This window comes from Podarcis melisellensis, assembly GCF_964234715.1.
Source record: "Podarcis melisellensis genome assembly, chromosome: 8".
NCBI lineage: Eukaryota > Metazoa > Chordata > Lepidosauria > Squamata > Lacertidae > Podarcis > Podarcis melisellensis.
In genome coordinates this window covers 67148010-67168847 of record NC_138540.1, presented here as the reverse complement: position 1 = coordinate 67168847, position 20838 = coordinate 67148010, and the positions used below count along the sequence as shown (strand labels likewise).

At 47.1% G+C, this 20838-nt stretch overlaps 1 protein-coding gene across 3 annotated transcripts in view; it reads left to right on the top strand.

Moving 5' to 3' along the window:
* ASAP3 (ArfGAP with SH3 domain, ankyrin repeat and PH domain 3) overlaps positions 1–20838 on the top strand; it is a 70661-nt gene that overhangs the window by 28866 nt on the left and 20957 nt on the right. For all 3 annotated transcript variants that reach the window (XR_014170810.1, XM_081920559.1, XM_081920560.1), the window contains exons 4-11: positions 4145–4219; positions 9034–9083; positions 10418–10544; positions 15503–15588; positions 15790–15865; positions 16664–16750; positions 18265–18374; positions 19907–19976. Coding sequence is in view for 2 of the 3 variants with exons in the window: in XM_081920559.1 (XP_081776685.1) it covers positions 4145–4219; positions 9034–9083; positions 10418–10544; positions 15503–15588; positions 15790–15865; positions 16664–16750; positions 18265–18374; positions 19907–19976 (681 nt within the window). In the remaining variant the exon portion in view is untranslated. The remainder of the gene's footprint in view (positions 1–4144; positions 4220–9033; positions 9084–10417; positions 10545–15502; positions 15589–15789; positions 15866–16663; positions 16751–18264; positions 18375–19906; positions 19977–20838) is intronic.

Below are 20838 nucleotides of genomic sequence, written 5' to 3'. Positions count from 1 at the left end.
AGGAACCATTAATGAGTACTCTTTGGGTTCGATCAGTCACCCAGCTACAAATCCACCTAACAGTTACCTCGTTCAACCCACATTTTACCACCTTCCTTGCAAGAATATCATGGGGGACTTTGTCAAAAGCCTTACTGAAATCAAGATACAGTCATACCTCGGGTTGAAGTAGCTTCGGGATAAGTATTTTCGGGTTGCGCACTGCGACGACCTGGAAGTAACGGAGCGCGTTACTTCCAGGTTTCGCTGCTCGCGCATGCGCAGACGGTCAAAATGACGTCACGCGCATGCACAGAAGCGGCGAATTGCGAGCCACGTGGATGCGGACTGCATTCGCTTCTGTATGTGAACGGATCCTGTTCGCATCCAGAGGTACCACTGTACATTATGCCCACAGCATTTCCCTGATCCACCAAGTTTGTAATTTCATCAAAAATGGAAATCAGATTGGTCTGGCATGACTTATTTTTGAGAAACCCATGCTGGGTCTTAGTAATCACAGCATCCTTTTCTAAATACTCACAGACTGACTTTTGGGATGCTTGGGAGGTAGCCCTGTAGGCTGTCAGGTCCCCAACTGAACCAGGTTTGTTTGTTTTGCCTCTGGTCATGTTACGGTTTTGGCCATGCGACTCTCTCACCTGGCCCGCCCCCCCCCTTCCGCTTTCCAGCTGAGGGTTGTGGCTTTTGCATGGCGGGGAGAAAGGGCTGACTTGCCTGTGGGTTTTGTGGCAGTGGAGGAGTAGATGTGGCTTGTGGGCAGACCAGACATTTTTGTGCCTTGCAGCCATCTGAGGCTGCCCTGGAGTCTCCTGCACAGGAAGAGGCTTCTCCTCCCAAGAGACAAATGGAGGAGGTTTAGCATCTCCAGTCTCTCCACCCCACCACCTTTGCCACTGTTTCCATATCTGCATGCCATCCCAAATCTGGCCTGCTTGAGGGGTGGGGGAAGACGAGCAGGAAACAATATTTATCTTAGATGGAGTGAGGCTTGCATAGTCCAATAAATAAGAGTCCCTTTCTGGACCTGCCTCTGCAGATAGCAGTAGTGGGGAACCCCAGACACAAACCCCACCTGGCAGTGAGAAAAAATTGGGGGGGGTGTGGCACAGAAGGGGCAAAGCATATTTCTAGTTAAGCATGCTGTGTCCCACATGCTAAGATATCTGAAAAGAAAAAGTGTCAATGACAGGTTTCCAGCAATGCAGGGGGAAAATGGGGGTGTAAGCTCCTTGGTTTTTGGGGGGCCCTCACCCCCTGCCCTATCTTGTGCCACACATGTTCCCCAGCCACACCCCAACTGCCCAAGCTGTGCCCCCCACCAACCCTGATTCACACCCTGCTGGAATGCATTTGCTTGACTGGAATAACAGAACCATAGAATTTTAGGCTTGGAATGGGGGACCCCAAAGGCCATTTAGTCCAACCCCCTGCACTGCAGGAATCTTTTACCCCACAAGGGAATTTGCCCTTGGACTCTGATAATGCCTTTTGCTTGCATGGATGGAGGACAGAGAGGCGTGAAGGAACTAGCCTAGCGTATAAAAGTAATTTTTTTAGATTCGTTTCTCTGCCTGCTTTTGCTTCTGGCCCCAACCATCACTATCATGTGGCCTCTTGGTGTTAAGTTGTGGGTGAACATATCAGACACACAGCAATTCTTCAAACAGCTCTTGTTTATTCACAGGCCAGAACAGAACTGAACTGTGAAGGGTTCAGCCAGCCTGCTTATATAAAACTCCACTACAATGCAACTGTAACCACTTTCTGTAACTATCCAATCACTGAACATCACTTTCAATCCCTTATTTGCATATGTGGATCTGAGTGAAAACTATCTACAGTATCCCCCTGCTGGCCCAGGGTGAGAACTTCAGTACATAACACTGGGAGATGTGACCCACAGGCTGTAAAATGTTCCCACCTCTGGCACATTTGCTGCATGCTTTGGAGGGAATAGTGGGACTGTGCACCTTCTCTGATGTCACTGTGCCCTGCAGGCCCCATCTCCTGTTAGCAGTGAGGGCTAAAAGGGACCTGCATGTTGGACCACACTCTGTGACAGAGATGGGGAGCCATGGCCTTCTGGATATTGTTAGACTCCCATCATGCTTTGCCAGTGGCCGTGCTGGCTGAGGCTGATGGGGATTGGAGTCCCAATGACACCTGGAGGGCTGCAGGTTCTCCAGCCCTGCTGTATGCCAGTTGGAACTTCAGAGCCAGTGTGTCATACCAGTTAGAGTGTTGGACTAGGACCTGGGAGGCCAGGGTTTGAATCCCCGCTCAGCCATGGGGCTCTCTGGGTGACCTTGGGCCAGTCACTATCCCTCAGCCTAGCCTCCCTCACAGGGTTGTTGTGGGGAGAAGAGTTATGTACACCACCTTGAGAAAAAAGTGCTATATAAGTGTAACAAGTCAATAAAGGGCGCATACGTTCCACATCAGATGATATGCCTGCATGTGTGTAGCTCTGCATATAGGGCATTCACTGAGAGACTGTGTCGGGGGGGTGTATTTAGCTCTCCCAGCAATGTTTGGTGTTGGCGTGAAGGGGCCTCCTGCACATAGTGATGTACGCTTGTAGAACTTCTGCACATGAAGGGAGTGGCATGGAGCCATTTGACACACATGCACCTTGAAGTGCACAGGGCCCCTGCGCATGACTGCCGGCTGTGGGTGAGGCCAGTGTACAGAGATGGGGCTATATTACAGCATGACACCCACCCACCCCCTCACCCATTTCTTTTAAGACTTGAAGGACTTTGTGAACTTAAACTGGGATCCTTCATTCACTGAGCGCAGCTTAAGAATCCAACACAGGAGTCTGGGTTTTTCTTCCAAATACAGTTCTCGGAATTCCTTGAGGGAAGCTGAGAGGTATTCTTACCAGAACTGATCTAAAAACCCATATATATAGGAAATTTTTAAAAGTGATAAAAAGCTAGGATTCCAGGTGGAGAAATCGAAGTTGGAGACAGAGCTGTTAGAACCTAAGACTAAGGTACTTTCAAGAATGTATAATTTGCTGCTGAAATGGAATACGCAAGACAAAATGGTTAAGTCGGCTATGATAAAATGGGCACAGGACATTGGGCATAACATTATGTTTGAGGACTGGGAAAGGTTGTGGACCACTGGGTTGAATTTCACTGCATGTAATGCTTTGAAAGAAAATGTAATGAAAATGATATACAGATGGTACATGACCCCAGTTAAACTTGCCAAAATATACCATTCGTCTGATAACAAATGTTGGAAATGTAAAGAAAATGAAGGAACATTCTTTCACCTCTGGTGGACTTGCCCTAAAGTGAAGGCCTTCTGGGAAATGATATATAACGAGTTGAAAAAGGTGTTTAAGTATACCTTTACCAAGAAACCAGAGGCCTTTCTTCTGGGCATTGTAGACCAGAAGGTGCTAAAGAAAGATAGAACATTTTTCATGTATGCAACAACAGCAGCAAGGATACTACTTGCTAAGAACTGGAAAACTCAAGATCTACCCACACTGGAAGAATGGCAGATGCAACTGATGGACTATATGCAATTGGCGGAGATGACTGGCAGAATCCGAGACCTGGGAGAAGAAAGGATTGAAGAAGATTGGAAGAAATTCAAGACCTACCTGCAGAAATATTGTGATTTAGTGGAATCTTAAGAAGGATGCTTGGTTATAAATAATTGGCCATCATTAAAATAGATTAAGAATTGATATTTAAGCATGTGGTCATAGATTTGGAAATAAGATGATAATTTGCTTGACAAAAATTATTAAAGATGCAAATGGGAGCGGGAGACGTGAGGAAGCTCAAGAATATTATGAAACTTTGTTAAAACAAAGCAATAATGTTCATTATTATTGTATTTTCTTATTAAAAAACCTTAATAAATATAAAAATTAAAAAAAATAAAAACCCATATATAGCAAAAAAAAAAAAGGCTCTCTCTGTGTGTGGTATGTGTTTAAAAATAATGACATGAGCTTCATTAAACTTTTGCTTCAGCTTTTGACTGAGATTTGGTTCCTACGTCTGTGTTAGAAGCTGAAATAAAAATGCATCGCAAATGAATGCCAACCTGGGTAGAAAGGCCTGCCTAGCTGAACACTAAAATCTGCCTATGTTTTTATTTGTGGCTCTTCCAGGTGCAGAATCTGAACAATATCGTCTCCTTTCCTCTGGACAGCTTGCTGAAAGGGCAACTTAAAGATAGCCGGCTGGTAGGAGTCCTTTAAAAAGCGTGTATGCATGGTGTGTGTTCAAGGGTGTAGTTGGGGAAGGTGTGTCCAAATACAGGTGCCTGGGGCCCAGGGTTTGATGTCCCAACACATCGCTTGTTCTGTTGCGCCAGTGTCTTGACAGACGCACTGAAGAATGGAAATCTCGCATAAAAAGCACCTGCAAAATGTGTGCAGTTTAAATGTGGAGTTTTCTGGCATTCTTAAGAAAAAGGAAATGCTCAAAACAGACCTATGATGTAGTGTCTGTGTAATTAAACGAATCGAGATGCAATTTACTGATTTATTATATTGCATTTATACCCCTCTCTTATTTACAAAAGATCCTAGGGTGGCTAACACTTCTGTGATTAAAAAAGGAAAATACAAAAATGAAATAGACTTATTTAAAGCATTTTAAAAACTGTTTAAAAAGATCTGTAACCAAGAAACCACAAACATCTAAGACAAATTTAAGAGCAGATGTAACCAAAGTTTTCAGCAGGTGTCTAAAACTGTGCAGTGATTGTCCTTGCCCAATATTAGCAGGCAGGGAGTTCCAAAGTATAGGTTGTTGCCACGCTAAAGGAACGGCTCCTTTCAAACACAGAATGAACATGGCACGACACTTGCAGAAGTGCAAGATTGCAAGAAGTGCAATCTGCAGAAGATTCTGCAAACTGGAGGAATTGAGTCAGCACGTATGGGGTAAGGCGATCCCTTAAGTAATCTGGTCCCAAGCCGTTAAGTGCTTTATACCAATAGTAACACCTTGAACTCAGCCCAATAGCAAATTGGCAGCCAGTGCAGATTTTTGAGCACAGGTGTGCAATATCCTGACTCTCGCTCGTGCCAGCAATCATGCTGCAGCATTTTGTACAAGGGAAGCCCCACGTGGGGTGCATTGCAGTAGCCCTGCCTTGAATTGGACCGCTTAGCCCATCCCTGCTAGCAAGTAGACATTATGTTATGCAGAAAACCCAAGACATGCTGCTTTTTTATTTTTATTTTTTTAGGAGAAGACTGTATCAGAAAAGGTTTCCATGATGTAATGAAAGAGTGGTAATAAATTTAGCATATTAAGCTAAACCTCATAATAGTATATCATTAGGGTACAGTGGAATTGCACACGTATGCATATTTTATTGGGAGCATTCGCCAACTGAGCTGAACGGGACTTTCTTCTGTGTGCAGAGGAGCCAGCTGCTGGTGTCCGCAGTAGCTGTGGAGAACCTAGATCTCCTGAATTCATATTTAAATTCCATTTACATTGCTCCATACCTATACAATATATTTCTCTGGATATTAGCACAATATTTTGTAATCTGGATCGGTGCCAGAAAAGTGTCACTTTTTCACTTTCCATCTCTCGGTAGTGACAGGCAAGAGGAGGAGGAGGAGGAGGAAGTGAAATGTCCCAGTGATACCCACAGCACCCACTCAAATAATGTGGACATCAGTAATTGCAAGGAAGTGAGCAGGCAGGCAGAGGAGGGATGGCTCCATCTCCCTCTCTCCCTTTCTTCAACCCCATTCTGGGATTTTACCAACCTTTGGGCATAGATCCAAGAGCACCGGAAACTTGCTGTTTTTCGTTTTCTTTTGATGAAAGCTTATTTTAGCAGTTTGCTGATTGCACCCTTGCAAGGCACCCTTGCCCAGGTCACAGAACCATGGTTCTCTGTGGGCCATGGAACACAGGAAGCTACCTTGTTGTTTCGTCATTTAGTCATGTCCGACTCTTTGTGACCCCATGGACCAGAGCACGTCATGCACTCCCGTCTTCCACTGCCTCCCGCAGTTTGGTCAAACTCATGCTGGTAGCTTCGAGAACACTGTGCAACCATCTCGTCCTCTGTCGTCCCCGTCTCCTTGTGCCCTCCATCTTTCCCAACATCAGGGTCTTTTCCAGGGAGTCTTCTCTTCTCATGAGGTGGCCAAAGTACTGGAGCCTCAGCTTCAGGATCTGTCTTTCCAGTGAGCACTCAGGGCTGATTTCCTTAAGAATGGAGAGGTTTGATCTTCTTGCAGTCCATGGGACTCTCAAGAGTCTCCTCCAGCACCATAATTCAAAAGCACCAATTCTTCAGCAATCAGCCTTCTTTATGGTCCAGCTCTCACTTCCATACATCACTACTGGGAAAACCATAGCTTTTACTATACGGACCTTTGTTGGCAAGGTGATGTCTCTGCCTTTTAAGATGCTGTCTAGGTTTGTCACTGCTTTTCTCCCAAGAAGCAGGCGTCTTTTAATTTTGAGACTGCTGTCACCATCTGCAGTGATCATGGAGCCCAAGAAAGTAAAATCTCTCACTGCCTCCATTTCTTCCCCTTCTATTTGCCAGGAAGTGATGGGACCAGTGGCCATGATCTTTGTTTTTTTGATGTTGAGCTTCAGACCATATATTGCGCTCTCCCCTTTCACCCTCATTAAGAGGTTCTTTAATTCCTCCTCACTCATGAAGCTGCCTTATACATGGTTAAACCATCTGCCTTGGCATTGTCTACAGTAGCAGTGGCTCTCCAGGGTTTTAGATGGGGCACTCCCGGCCCTAGCAGGCGATTCCAGGAGCTGAACATGGGACCTTCTGCATGCAAAGCACTGTATGTTGGTTGCATGCTAGAACTTTTGAGTGGGGAATCCTGCTATGTCTGTCCTTCCCTTCCTAAGCCTTATTTCCTGGTGTATTCTCCCCAGATACCTGGTCCAGGGGAAACTGGCAAGACTGGAAAGTCAGCTTTGTGCTACACATTTCCGTGTAGTAGACTGTGCCACATTTTTTATTGGGGGAGAAATGGTGTGTTTGGTTTTTACAACCCCTCCCTCTTAACAGCTCAGCACACTTGGTTGCTACTGACTACATAATCGCATGAGCACTGTTCCAGAGTATTTTTCATTCTCATGTATATTATATCTATTCGAAAAAAGATTGGTTAATGAAGAAATTGCATATCCTTCTACTCACGAGTGTTGAACTCATTGGCTGATGAAGAATTCAACGAAACAGTAGTTATTCGATAACACTGTTCAGCAGAGTTCAGAGCTGGACATCGGAATCGGACATTTGCTGATTATACAAAGCTTCACAGCTTGTTCTCTGCTGGGTAAAGTCTGGCACCATGATTCCTTTAAGGACTTTCAGAGACTTCAGTTTGTTAGTTTTGATGTTTTGAATTAGTCCATAAAGTTTTTCACATTGTAATTGTTCCTGTCCATCATGTTGCTTTTGATGTTGCTGACTAATGCTTGTAGCATAGTGGCACTTCTGTGGGTCTGCCTGCCAGTGCAGCTCATAGGGTGGTAGTAATGCTCTGTGCATGTCAGGGGTGAGATCCTGCCCCCCTCTGAAATACAATTTGCTCTTGCATGCAAGGGGAAGCTCCTCCCACCAGAATCTAGCTTTCTTTTCCTCTCCCTCCCCACTGTCCCAAACCTATACCACTGTGGTGGTGTGTTAGACTCTTGACATGAAAGACCTGGGTTTAAATCTCCACTCAGCCATAAAGCTCACTGGGTGGCCAGTCACTGCCTCTAAGTCTAACCTACCTCGGCAGGGTTGCTGTGGAGATTATACGAGAGGAAGAACCATGTATGCCACCTTGAGCTCCTTTTCCCTTCGCATCACACCCTGGGATCCAGTTCAGCAGCCTTTTCCTTTGACACCTGGGCTCAGAGCAGAGTGAAGTCATCAAGTCCTGGTCTGTGGTGCAACCCTGAAGGCGTGGGGTGTTTGTCGAAATAGCAAGCCAGAGGCTGCAACTGTAGATACGCCATAAATCTCCTTGACTCCTGCCTTTTCCCTTCTCCTGCACAGGGAACCCTTGAGCTTTCCCCTCTTGTCCTTCCCTATTGAGGTAGGCTAGCTACTTCACACCTCTTTCACACCATACATTTGAAGCCCTTTAATACCACTTTATAAATGGTCACTGCTTGCCCCCAAAGAATTCTGGGAGCTGTAGTTTCTCAAGGGTGCAGGGAGTTGTTAGGGAAAACCCCTTTCCTCCTTCTAGAGTTGCAATTCCCAGAGTGGTTTAACAACCAATCCCTCTTCACAGGGAACTCTGGGAACTGGAGCGACCCTCTGGATTGGTTGTAAGAAAGCAGGAAGTTGGGTGCTGACTGAAGGTGGACTGAAGTTGGTGGGCTTTCTCCACTTGCCCTAATGGTCCAGCCTCAAACTTGCTTTTACTTTCCTCTTTTGCATGACTGGTGCTGTGTTGGCAAGGATCTCCACTTGAAAAATTGAGCTTGACTATGTATGTATGTATGTATGTATGTATGTATGTATGTATGAACAAACACCCAGGCTGTTTTCTGCACAGTTGCCAAGTAAGAAACCAGCTTGGTTCCGAGCAATGAATGCAAAAGGCACTGGCGTTAGGGAATGATGCTTAGGCTCTTGAGGCATTAAAAAAATAAACAAACCCAGACTTTTGTTTTACTAAGCTCTTACAAGAATCCCTTAGCACTCTCCCCACATCCACTCCCCATAGCAGAATTCTGGCTCCAGGCCTGCTGAACAGATGCCCTTTCTGTCCCATGGCCAACTGGCCCTACGGTCCAGAAATCAACTGAAGTGCAGAGAAGCGAAGACTTGGATTTTTCAGCCTCTGGCCTGGGGAATGCTTCTGTTGAGACGGCTTAACAGCTAACAACTTCTCCTTGCTGTAATCAATATGTTCTGCTTTCTTGCCATTAGCAGGAGGAAAGGTTTTGGTGGTTCAGTAGGGGGTGGCTGCACCGTCTTCCTATCTCTCTCTCCCCCACTCCGCCTTAGGGACTCCCCTGCTAACTCTGCCCCCCTCTTGCTTGGCAGGATTCCAAGAAGCAGATTGAAAAGGCCTGGAAGGATTATGAGACCAAAGTGTAAGTAACCCCTGCTGCCTCTGGCTCATTTCCCCATCTCCTCTCAAACAAAGGTGTTTTGTTGTGGGTTCAGCGGCATGGGAGGTGGCAGAGCTGGCGTCAGCCAATGAGATGGCTAGCTATTTATTTGTGCCGCTGTGCTTTCCAGTACCATTCTGGTGGCTGTGCTAGAACCTGTAGCTTGCCAACAGAAGGTCCCCAGGTTCAATTCGTGGTGTTCTCCAGGAGGGACTGGAAAACGCTCTTTTCTGATATCTTGAATAGCTGCTATTTGTCAGCATAGATGAGAGGTGGACCTGTGGACCCTTCACATGCTATTGAACCATAACACCCATCCTCATTAACCATTGTCCTTGCTGGCTAGGGCTGGTGGGACTGTTTGGGGACACCAGGTTGGGCAAGACAGTTCTAGGTCCTCTGAAGCCTCCAGATCCGACTTGGGGAGGAGGATGAGATCTGCAAGGGGCTGATGGGAGTTGTAGTCTAGCAACATCTGGAAAGCTGGTTTCTCCATCCTTGCATGGGTAATACTGAGCTAAATGGACCGGTAGTTTGACTCTTATGTTTCCTAGCTCTGATCTCCATTATATTTCTGCGGGATCTCCCCCCCCCCATAAAAAACAACAGAAAAGTGTTTAGTTGTTGCATTGGTCCCAGAGGTAATGAAATGGGCCACAGCAGTTGCATACCATGGGTGAATTTTAAAAAACACCCCTACTTAACACGTGACAATTTTCTTCTGCCATGTAGCTGCTTGCTTGCAGCCTGCATGAATACAACTGTGGTAGGATCACCACTTACGTACCACCAAGGTAAAAAGGATAGAAGACACATGCCTGTGTAGAATTGCATGCTCTAATTTGTATGTATGGGTGCCAATTTAGAAATAGTTACTATTATGTAATTAGACATATAATATATAGTGCAGCCTGCCATAACAGGAAAGGCTGTGAGTTGTGTTAGAACATAAGAGGTGGCCTGCTGGATCAGGCCAAAGACCCATCTAGTTCAGCATCTTGCTCTCACGGTGGCCAAACTGGATGCGCCAATGGGAAGCCCACAAGCAGGGCATTGGGTGCAACAGTGCTCTCCCCAGCATCTGGCATTCGGAGGCAGGCTGGCTCCTAGTACATCTAGGCCGGTGGCTGTCGCAGGCTCATACACAGTCGCCATCATCTCTAAGCCATGGGTGTGGTTGGGATGGGGAACCTGTGTCCATCCAGATGTTGTTGGACTCCAGCTCCCATCAGCACTCCAGTCAGAGCACAGCCAGTGATCAAGGCTGATGGGAGTTGTAGCTGTTGCATTATCTTTGGCATTTCTCATTCCCCTAGAGCAAAGATGGAAAAGGAGAAGGAGCGAGCCAAGATATTTGGAGTCATTCAGGCCGAACCATCGGCTGCAGAAATCGCCGAGGATCTGCAGAAGGAGCGCCGCACTTTCCAGCTTCAGATGTGTGAGGTAGGAACTCCCTGAAAAGGATGGTGTTTATTCCTCCTAGGATTGGATGCCTGACCCTGACAGCAAAGCCTTGGCTGGGCCCTGTGTGGGCATAACTGCATTGGTGCTTGGGGTTAACTGGTCCTCAGCAGCTACTTAGGCCCTTTGGCTCAAACCTAAAAACTCTGGGAGACTTATTTGATACTTTCTGGGCTGTTCATTTGACCTGGGAGTAGAAAACTTTTTCTTTTCCAGAGGACACCTTCTCTTGGGGGTAATCTGTTGGGGCCTGGATCCTATTGGTGTATTGTTATTATTAAATTGCTATTTGTTGCACTTACTAGTCGCGTTCTAAAATGAGAAGAAACTCAAAGCCACAACAAAAAAGGAGCACATAGATTAAAACCAAAGTAAAACTGAAACAAAGTAAAAGCTAAAAACACAATCATATTTATAGAAAAGGCACTGGAGGAGGCCACAGATATCAAAACCCCTGCAAATTAAAGGCCAAACGCCTGGCAGGGGAGAAACCAAAGTTTTTGCCTGGCTCGTAAAAATAGATAGTGATGGCACCAGGTATGCCTTCCAGGGGGAGAGTGCTCCATAAGCAGGGAGCCACCACTGAGAAGGCCTGTTCTTGTGTTGGTTCACGTGGGGAGAGGTAGTCCTTGAGTATACAGAACACGCAGAGAGACCAATATAGCTACTGTTCTGGAAAGCAAATGAGAGCAACTCCTTTCTGACTTTAGTATGCCTCCTAAACACACAATGCACGCATGTACACATGCCTACAAGTTTGTTCCTGGGAGCCTGAGGAAATACCTTCTTTTCCCCAAATCATGCAACCAGGAAAAGGAAAGAAAGTTATTAAATGGGGGGGGGAGAGAGAGATGTTAAAACTGGTGGGGAATCCATTTGGCCTGGTGGGACACATCCTTATCTCCCATCCCCTTCCACAGGGCCAACTCTGAGAGGTGGGCATGGCCATCTCAGACATCATGATGGTGTCAGGTGAGTGATAGGTGGGTGGTCCCTTCCACTTCTCAAAATTGACACACAGCGTGGGGGGGGGAAAGGTCAGCTTTGCCACCACATTCCCTGGAGGGTGGGGGACATGCTGGCGTAGTAGCACCAAGCACAATTGAAACCAACCCCCCTTTCCTTCAGCTGAGGTGACCCAGTGATGCAAGCTGTGGTTTGGAGATAATGGCCTCATGGGCCAAGATGGGTACCCTGGTGGGCCAGGATTGGTCCACAGACCAGACACTCTCTGCCCCTGCTTTGAAAAGCCAGGACAAATAAGGAAGAAATTAACAGGATGGAAGGAACTCTGATAGGATGGAATGGGAATACTCAACATGATGCCCTCCAGATGTTGTTGAAGAGCATATTCCCCCATCCCTCAGCATTGGCCATGTTGGCTGAGGTTGTTGGGAGTTGGAGTCCAACAACATCTGGAGAGAACCACATTGGCTACGCCTGGGATGGAGAAATGGGGCAACTTCAGGAGGCATCAGGGCTTAGAACGTCTCCTCGGCTGGAGGCCCAAACCTTTCCCTGTTGCATTTTTCTGGAAAGGATGCTTGGAAGAGGCCTAACTTTCACCAAAGGCCAGGGTAGGACTGGGGGAGACACAATAAAGCTAATGATAACAACCCCTCCCATGTAGGAAGGAATCCAAGCAGCTGGAAATGTTTTCTAATCGCTACACATCTCCCCTCCCCACCCCCCGCCTGTTGCAGCCCTGCTGTTCTCCCAACCAGTCATACAGCGCTGGATTGTCCCAAAGGTGTATTAAACACTTGGTGATTGGACGGTGGAATCCACAAATTTATGGAAACCACATACCTCTGGCAGTCTCTCTGCAGCATTGCTCGGCTGTCTCCGGAGAACATTTTTTCCATTGCATTCTGAAAGATTCTCTCTGGCTCTATGGAACTTGTTGCATATGTTTAAAGCCACCTGAGCCCTGGACCTGCCAAAGAATGACTTCGACTTGGCAAAAGCAGCTTGTCTTCCTTGCATGTTGCAATACACAAGGGAGCCTTGCCTAGCAATACGGTGCTAGTTAGTTCTGTACATTTCCTGGTTGTTTGCGAGGCCCGCAGCTGCGGACGCGTCAAGACTTGTTTGTGTCTGTTACCAACAGCTGTCGTGTGTGACTTGCATTTGTCAGAGCAATATGTGCAGATATCGTGAAAAGGTGAGTTCATAGGGGCATCCAGACTTACCGGTAGTTGTGCTTCTAGCAGACCCACTGAAATCGGTGGGGCAGAATGGATACAACCAGGTAGATGTGGAAGCAGATCATCGCCTTTGTGACTAGTAGCCATCAGCAGCCCACTCTTCCCTGCATTTGTCTAATCCTCTTTTAAAGCCATCTTTGGTTGATGGCTTGGTCATTGCCTCCTGCAGGAGCAAGTTCCATAACTATGCGCTGCAGCCTTAGTCCCTGACACCAGCAGGAGGTAAGAACACATCTGCTTTTCTGGGTAGCCAAGTTGTAAGGGGCACATTTCCCTTCCTGCTGAAACAGCCCTCTCCAGCTTTTCAGAGTTGGAGGAGAAATCAGGGGCTCCAACTGCCAGCCCCAACTTTCTGCTTGGAATTGGGGATAATTCCCTGTGCCTTCTTCTAAGCCAGGATGTGACACCCTTGGCTCTGGGCCACATGTGGCTGGGATTCCCCCAGCTGCGCTCTGTACTCTCACCTAGTGCTTTTGCTGAATATGTATCCTTGGTGAGGCCTCTTGCTTCCTTCCTTGCTTAGATGGAGGCTGAGTTAAGTGTGTGTTTGTGAGTGTAAAGCCCTGGCGTTTGCACAGCCTGCTGTACAAAGGTGAGAGTCCGATCTGTTCCTTTGCCCTCTGTTCCCCTTGGGTCCATGGTGGCAAGTGACCACTGAGTTTGGTGGGGCAGATGGTAGGGCGGCCAACAGGAAGTGGAAACTGAGCCAGTGACGAGCAGGGCCAACTCATTTTAGTGACGTTCCCATCCTGCCTGCTGAATTCTGCAAGGGCAGTGCCGTGGGAAGCTGACAGCTAATGCAACCCTCTGGACTGTAGGCTCACAACCACACCATCCATTTTAAGCATATAGTCTCCCCCCCCCAAAAATAAATAAATCACAGAACTGTAGTTTAAGGGTACTGGAAATTGTAGCTCTGCAGTGGGAAAACTATAGTTCCCAGGATTCCTTGGGGGAAGCCATATGCTTTAATATGAGCCATATGAGGGACGCGGGTGGCGCTGTGGGTTAAACCACAGAGCCTAGGACTTGCCGATCAGAAGGTTGGTGGTTCGAATCCCCGCAAAGGGGTGAGCTCCCGTTGCTCGATCCCTGCTCCCGCCCACCTAGCAGTTCAAAAGCACGTCGAAGTGCAAGTAGATAAACAGGTACTGCTCTGGCGGGAAGGTAAACGGTGTTTCCGTGCGCTGCTCTTGTTCTCCAGAAGCGGCTTAGTCATGCTGGCCACATGACCCGGAAGCTGTATGCCGGCTCCCTTGGCCAATAAAGCAGGATGAGCACCGCAACCCCAGAGTCGGCCACAACTGGACCTAATGGTCAGGGGTCCCTTTACCTTTATATACTTTAAACGCATGATGTAAATGTGATCTAAGTAAATAGGCAGGTGATGGCTGATTGAGAGCCGACTGTGCTTGGTGGGGCAGTGCCCTAATCGCTCTGGTGGACCAGCCTCCAACAGTCTCTGGCTAGTACCAGTTGTTTCTGAAGCTGCCAATCATTGGCTTGCGAGGTTGCCCATGGAAAGATGCAGCCCTCCATCTGAAACCAGGTGCCTCTTGTTACTCTTGCCAAAGAGCAATAGACACTTGCTGTGGTGAGGATGGTGAGCGCTGCAGAATGGCGGACTCCTGCTTGTGAGTGCAAGACTTGCCTTCCTGTTGTGCTCAGGTCCTGCTTGGCGGCTTCCTTTAATGGCATCTGGTTGGCTGTCCTAAGAACCAGGATGGGGCTTCAGGGTTCTTATGTTCTTGCAGTAGTTTCCGGCTGTTCTGTCTGTGGGGCCCCTTGGTGTAATGTTATGTACAGCTATTGGGGGAAAGAAATACCTTCCTCACCCCCCAGCTGCTTAAGGCAACAGTCTTTGCAGGTCGGTGAAACAGGTTAATGTGAGTTTGGGCTCCCGAGGGGCATTCAGCCATCTTGATATGTGGGGTTTTCAGCTGTGCGAGAAATTGGAAGAGGAGGCTGACTCTTGGCTCCTTGTGAGCTGCGAAGGGTTGGGTTTTCTAGAAGGGTTAAAAGAGCTCCCCAGTGTTGGGCGGGTGGCAGCTTCCCTCTTCCTTTGTGTGGTTCCCCCCCCTTTTCTTTCTTCCTTGATTTGGGTGGAAGGGTTGGGGCTCCGCCAGTGAGTGAGTCATCCCTTTGAATAGCTTCACTGTTAAATAAATAACAGCACATGGAAGCACTCCTTCTTCGCTCGCAGCTCTGTGCCAGAGGAGCAATAGCAGGAGGGGAAAGATATGAGGCGTGTCTAGGATTTCTAGGGAAGCAGGCGCCTGTTTTACTTTTCTTTTTAAAAAAAATAATATTATTTTTTACTTATGCAACTTGTATGCTGCTTTCCTCCAAAGTGGCTGATGACTCAACAAGAATGCAAACTGGCACCTCAGCATTCAAAACGCAGTATGCCAGTCCAGATAGATTCATTTTGATACTGTAAGCACTCTGAAATTTTAAATTCTAACATAAAATATTAAGGTGCATCAGTCAATATTGAATTACAGAATTGTAGGGTTGGAAAGGACCCCAAAGGTCATTTAATCCTAGAATTGTAGCGCTGAAAGGGACCTCAAGGGTCATCAAGTCCAACCCTCTGCAATGCAGGAATCTCAGCTAAAGGGAGAGAACAAAGTAGTCTCTCAGTGACAACTTTACCAACAACACCATTTTGAAAGATCTGTTACCATTAGATCCTGACCGGGCATTTTCCTTTTTTCTTCCCCTGTCATCTAGTATCTTCTGAAAGCCAACGAAAGCCAAATGAAGCAAGGACCAGACTTTCTGCAGAGCCTTATCAAGTTCTATCATGCACAGCACAAGTAAGCGCCTCAGGAAGTCCAGCTTCCGGCCAGTTGCCCGCATCACTTCCTGTGAAGGGGCTTCTTAAGTGACAGCTGATCACTCATGTTTTGCTGTGGCTCTCTGACAATGCAAGCTAACTTCACAATGTCCTCTCTCGCCCTCCCTTTTTGAAACATTTCTTTTGCTGATTGAAAACGACAACACCGAAACATTTCCAGTTTCTTCCAAGATGGCTGGAAGGCGTCTCAGAACCTGTACCCATTCATTGAGAAGCTAGCAACGTCCTTACATGCAGTAAGTCATTAAGGGATCTCTCTCATCTAAAGCATTTGCAAGGGACTCTTAACTGCACCTGCAGCTCTGGACTAAAGCACTGGCTTACTGCAGGGTGGGGAATCTCAGGCCCAGGGACCAAATTTGGCCCCCCAAGCCGCTCTATCTGGCCCCCGAAACTCTACCCAGGACACACACCCTTCACTGGCCCTAGTTTGCACCTCCTTGAGTGTTTTGCCTGATTGGAAAATCTCCTTGAGTTCTGACAATGCCTCTTGCTGGCCTGGGTGGAGATTAAAGAGGGGCTTGTATGAGTGTGTATATAAGGAAATATTCAAGTATGTGTAACTGTACTGACCCATATTCCTCCTCTCTTCTGTTGTTCTTTCCATTGTGAAGAGACCCGTGTGATTTTTCACCTATGAAGCTCCATAAATAGTTACGTTTGAGGGTATAGCTGAATTCTTTTTAAAAAATAAAGCCCAGATTTGTAGCTTGTGGTTTGAGGGAGTCCATTGTGACAGAAGGGGTAAAACTGTCTGTCCTCCTTTTTGGAGAAGGTTCTGTCAAATAGAAATGTTTTGCATCAACCCCTCAAAGTTTATAGAACCCTACAGTGAAATAGGTTTGTTCTGTGGGAGACTTCACTCTTGATTTTGCACCCCCTTAACTCCCTGGGATTAATAGAACAAGTCTCAACAGCAGAACAACGCCTAAGAATGTTATTTGGAGGTGGCTGCTGCAATGTTAGTGATGGGCTGGACCGGGTTTGTGCAGCTTGCATCTGATTTGCCTCTCAGCATCTTCCTCCCTTTCTAGCTTCATCAGGTGAAGGAAGAGGAGGTCAAGCAGCTCACTCGCATCCGCGACTCCCTCCGAGGCATCCTGCAGCTGGAGAACAAAGGGGTGAGTTTCCTGTGAGCACTTTTTGTGTGTGTGTATGTGAAAGAGGTTGCGCACACCTTCGAGATCCCATTCTGTTTTAATTTGAGGCTGGATGGCTTTAAAAGCCATTCGTGGAGGTTAAGGCTATCAGTAGCTTGTTGTTGATCATTACATTTATTTCCCACCTTTCTTCCAAAAAAGACCTCAAGGGTGGCAAACATAATTTTCCTCCTCCTCCAATTTTATCAAGATCAAGCTGAGATGTTGAGACTGCCCTGAGGTCTCCTTGCCAAGTGGGGATTTGAACCCTGGTTTCCTGTGTCCTAGTCCAACACTCTTAGCCACTATGCCACACTGACTTTCCCTACGATAGCTGTGTTCCACCTCCACTATTACTGGAGGCAGCATGCCTCTGAATACCAGTTGCTGGGAATCGCCAATGGGAAGGCTGCCATTGCACTCAAATCCTGCTTTCAGGAGCTGCTTCTTACAGGCTGCTGTGAGAACAGGATGCTGGACTAGATAAGTCACAGGCCTGATCCAGCAAGGGCTCTTCTTATGCTCTTATATAAATCACTTGATTCATGAAATCATAGTTAATCATTTATGTTTTGATTCATTTAAATCTGGCTAGGTGTTTTGTATTGAAACAAGATTTTTGCATCATGCTTTGGTCATGCGGCTGATCTTGCTTATACAGTGGATGCTCAGGTTGCGAACATGATCCGTGCAGGATGCACGTTTGCAACCTGCAGCGTTCGCAACCCATGTCTGCGCACGCGCGGGTTGCAATTTGGCACTTCTGCGCATGCACAAAGCGTGATTTAGCACTTCTGCACATGCGCAACTGCCGAAACCCGGAAGTAAGCTGTTCCAGTACTTCTGGGTTTCAGCGGTCTGCAACCCGAAAAAATGCAACCTGGACTTCCGGGTTGGCGCCTCCAGCAATGGCTGAATTCCTCTGATCGGGAGGAATTTGCTTCGTGGAAATCAGGGTCTGGCCACCACGGCGAAGGCGGGGACCCACTAAAAATCACAGGCGGGAGAAGCCTGTGAACGTGGGATTTGGCTGGCACCTTTTGCGCCTCCCCTACTCACGGGGAAACCCGGTTTCGGGGATCCGGAGCGATGTGGGGTGAGTGGCGCGGTGCTTCGAATTGACTGCTTCTTTCATGGAGTGAAGCCGCATTGCTGTTACTGGAGCGCGCTGACTTTTTCCTGTGGACAGTTTGATCTTAAAACAACTACCCGTGAGTAGAACAGAAAATTGGATTTTTAAACTTCTTAATTTGGCACCGAAACGGGGAGGTCTCAAACAGGAAGTCCGCCTTCCCCTTTTGCAAATAGACTGAAGCAAAGAGGCTGCAAGCTAAAGTCCAGGTCCTTGAAGTAGCCTTGCTTATGAGAATAGATTGCCTCCCAAAGGGATTTTGAGCCAGCGGCCATGTAGCTGTGTGTGGAAGGAGGAGGTTCACAATTGTGCATCCCATGTGTAGAATCGCTATATATGTGTCACATGTCCTTGCAACTCTCAGGAAAACCTCAGCAGGAAGAACTCCGGCAGTGGCTACAGCATCCACCAGCACCAAGGGAACAAGCAATATGGGACCGAGAAATCGGGCTTCCTGCACAAGAAAAGTGATGGGTGAGGACTTTCAATTGTCTTTGTGTTGGATCTCCAGAAGGTGGTGGCCAAAAGCGATGCAAAGGTCTCTTTGGGAGGGTTCTTGCATCTCACTTGAGCTCCAACAGGTACTGCACGCACTGAGAGAGGTCTCTCCCCACCACCCCTTGGACTTAGGCTTCAGAGAAGTATTCTGTTGTGGTGCATCTGTGTGTTTGGTGACCACAACAGTTTCTCCAGTTTGCACATGAGGCCATGGACGCCAAAAGGTCAACACCACCTGCTATACGGGGTGGTTTGTCTGAACCATATTAGTGTTAGGATTGAGCTGGTGCAAAGCCAGGAAGCTTCCCGGCTGAGTGGGGATCTCATCCCTGATATCCTCATTCCTAGTCCCAACACTCTGACCACGCTGCCATGCTGGCCTCTCACTTCTTCCTGATGAAAGCTTTCTATGTGATGCTAGTGACCCTCAGACATGCAGTTTTTTGCCTTGAACTTGACATGACACAGTCTAGGAACAGTTGTTCCTGCATTTGATAACTCTGTAGTCTTTCCCTGGGATCCACCTTTAACCCAAACGTGCATTTGGGGATCCATTCTGTATATATGCAGGGTGGTTAGTCCTGTTGCAACCACCTTAGATCAAGTTATGGACAAGTGTTTTAATGAGCTCAAGTGTTCAGTTTCTCCTGCTAAGCTTGGTTGCTCATGTCTGTGTGTATATGCCTGTTGCTGATAGAGTGCTGTTAAATGACCTTTCAAGCCTTAATTGTATTTCATGGATCACCTGTACCCATATAAATAAGCCAAGACCTTGAGATTGGCTTCAGAGTCTCTGCTCTTGACTCCATCAGATTGGAGGGCATAGCAGATGGGATCTTTTCAGTGATGGCCCCATATTTTAGGGGCTCCCTCCTGCGGCAGATGCATCAGTACAGGCTTGTAAATGAGCCTTTAAAACTCCATTTCTTTTCATAGCTTTTAGCTGACACGCTGAGCTGAACGACTTATAGTGTTGCTGCATTTAAGTAGCCTGGTTTAATCATTAAATTTATTTTATATGAGCATGCTACTAGTCTATGAATTATTTTAAGCAACTGTATGTTTATTTGAATGGAGTTTTTGCTGTCTTGTGCTTCTGTTTATTTTTCTATAATAGGCTCTCTTGCAAGGGCTTTCCCTGAAAAATTAATCTAGAATTATGTAAAGTGAATGAATAATTGAGAATAAATCTCTCTGTGTGTCTGCATGCGCACGGATGGGCACACACCCATGTTTCATCCAGCTGACTTTTTCTGCCACCTGTTGAAGATTGGCCTTTAAAAGCGTTTGCTGCTATGATCCCACTGCAATAAAATTATTTAGCATTTAGGGTGCAAAAGTGCTTCCCCACATACAACCATTAATTTGGCGGGATCCTTTGCCAAAAGAAAATGCATGCCAAGCCTCTTAAGACAAGAAGTCCAGCATTTTGCCATTTGTGACTTCCAGGGGAGATATTCTGGGATATAAAACTGGATTTGCACTGCCTTTCTTTCTTGGTGTCCCAGGATTCGGAAAGTGTGGCAGAAGAGGAAGTGTGGCGTGAAGTACGGGTGCCTCACTATTTCGCACAGCACGGTAAGTAGGGCTTATGGGAGGTGGGTGTGGAAATTCTTGCCCAAAGAGTTGCCTCCTTGCCTGAAAGCTACAGGTGTGTCCGCACTGATGTGCATTAAGGTTTTTTAAAAGCATTCCTTCAAGGCTTTAGCGAATGTGCGATGTCCGGAGTGGGGCAGGTGTGCGTGGTTGGGGAAAACCACCGGGCAGCCCAAATGTGGAGGCTTGCAGGATAGACTTGACCTGTGGCTGGAGGTTCCCAACTCCCTTCTAATAGCAATCACCACACAAGAGCCACTGTGTGGTGAAGAGGTCAGAGTGGTAACCCTAGAATCTGGGAGAGCCTGGGTTCAAATTCACACTCAGTCATATGACTGGGTGTCTTTGGGTCTGTCCCTATGTCTCAGCCTCTCCTCCCTCAGAAGGCTGAAAGGGAGAGGGCGGGAAAGTGTCTACGCCACCTCCAGCTCTTTGGAGAAATGGAGGGAAGTAAGTGGTACCTCGGGTTAAGAACTTAATTCATTCCGGAGCTCCATTCTTAACCTCGAACTTCCCACTTTAGCTAATGGGGCCTCCCACTGCTGCTGCTCCACCGGAGCACGATTTCTGTTCTCATCCTGAAGCAAAGTTCTCAACCTGAGGTACTATTTCTGGGTTAGCGGAGTCTGTAACTTGAAGCGTATGTAACCTGAAGCGTATGTAAACCGAGGTACCACTGTAATAACGAAATGAAATAAAATCTCGGCTTGCCTCGCTAATATCTTGCCACTCTGTTGAAGGTGGTTTCGGATGGGGCCTGTGGTTAGCAGGGAGGCTGAGGCCCCAGGTCCCTTTCCTGTCTTTGCTTCACCTCTCAGAATTCATTTTCTGTGTTCCCTGGCCA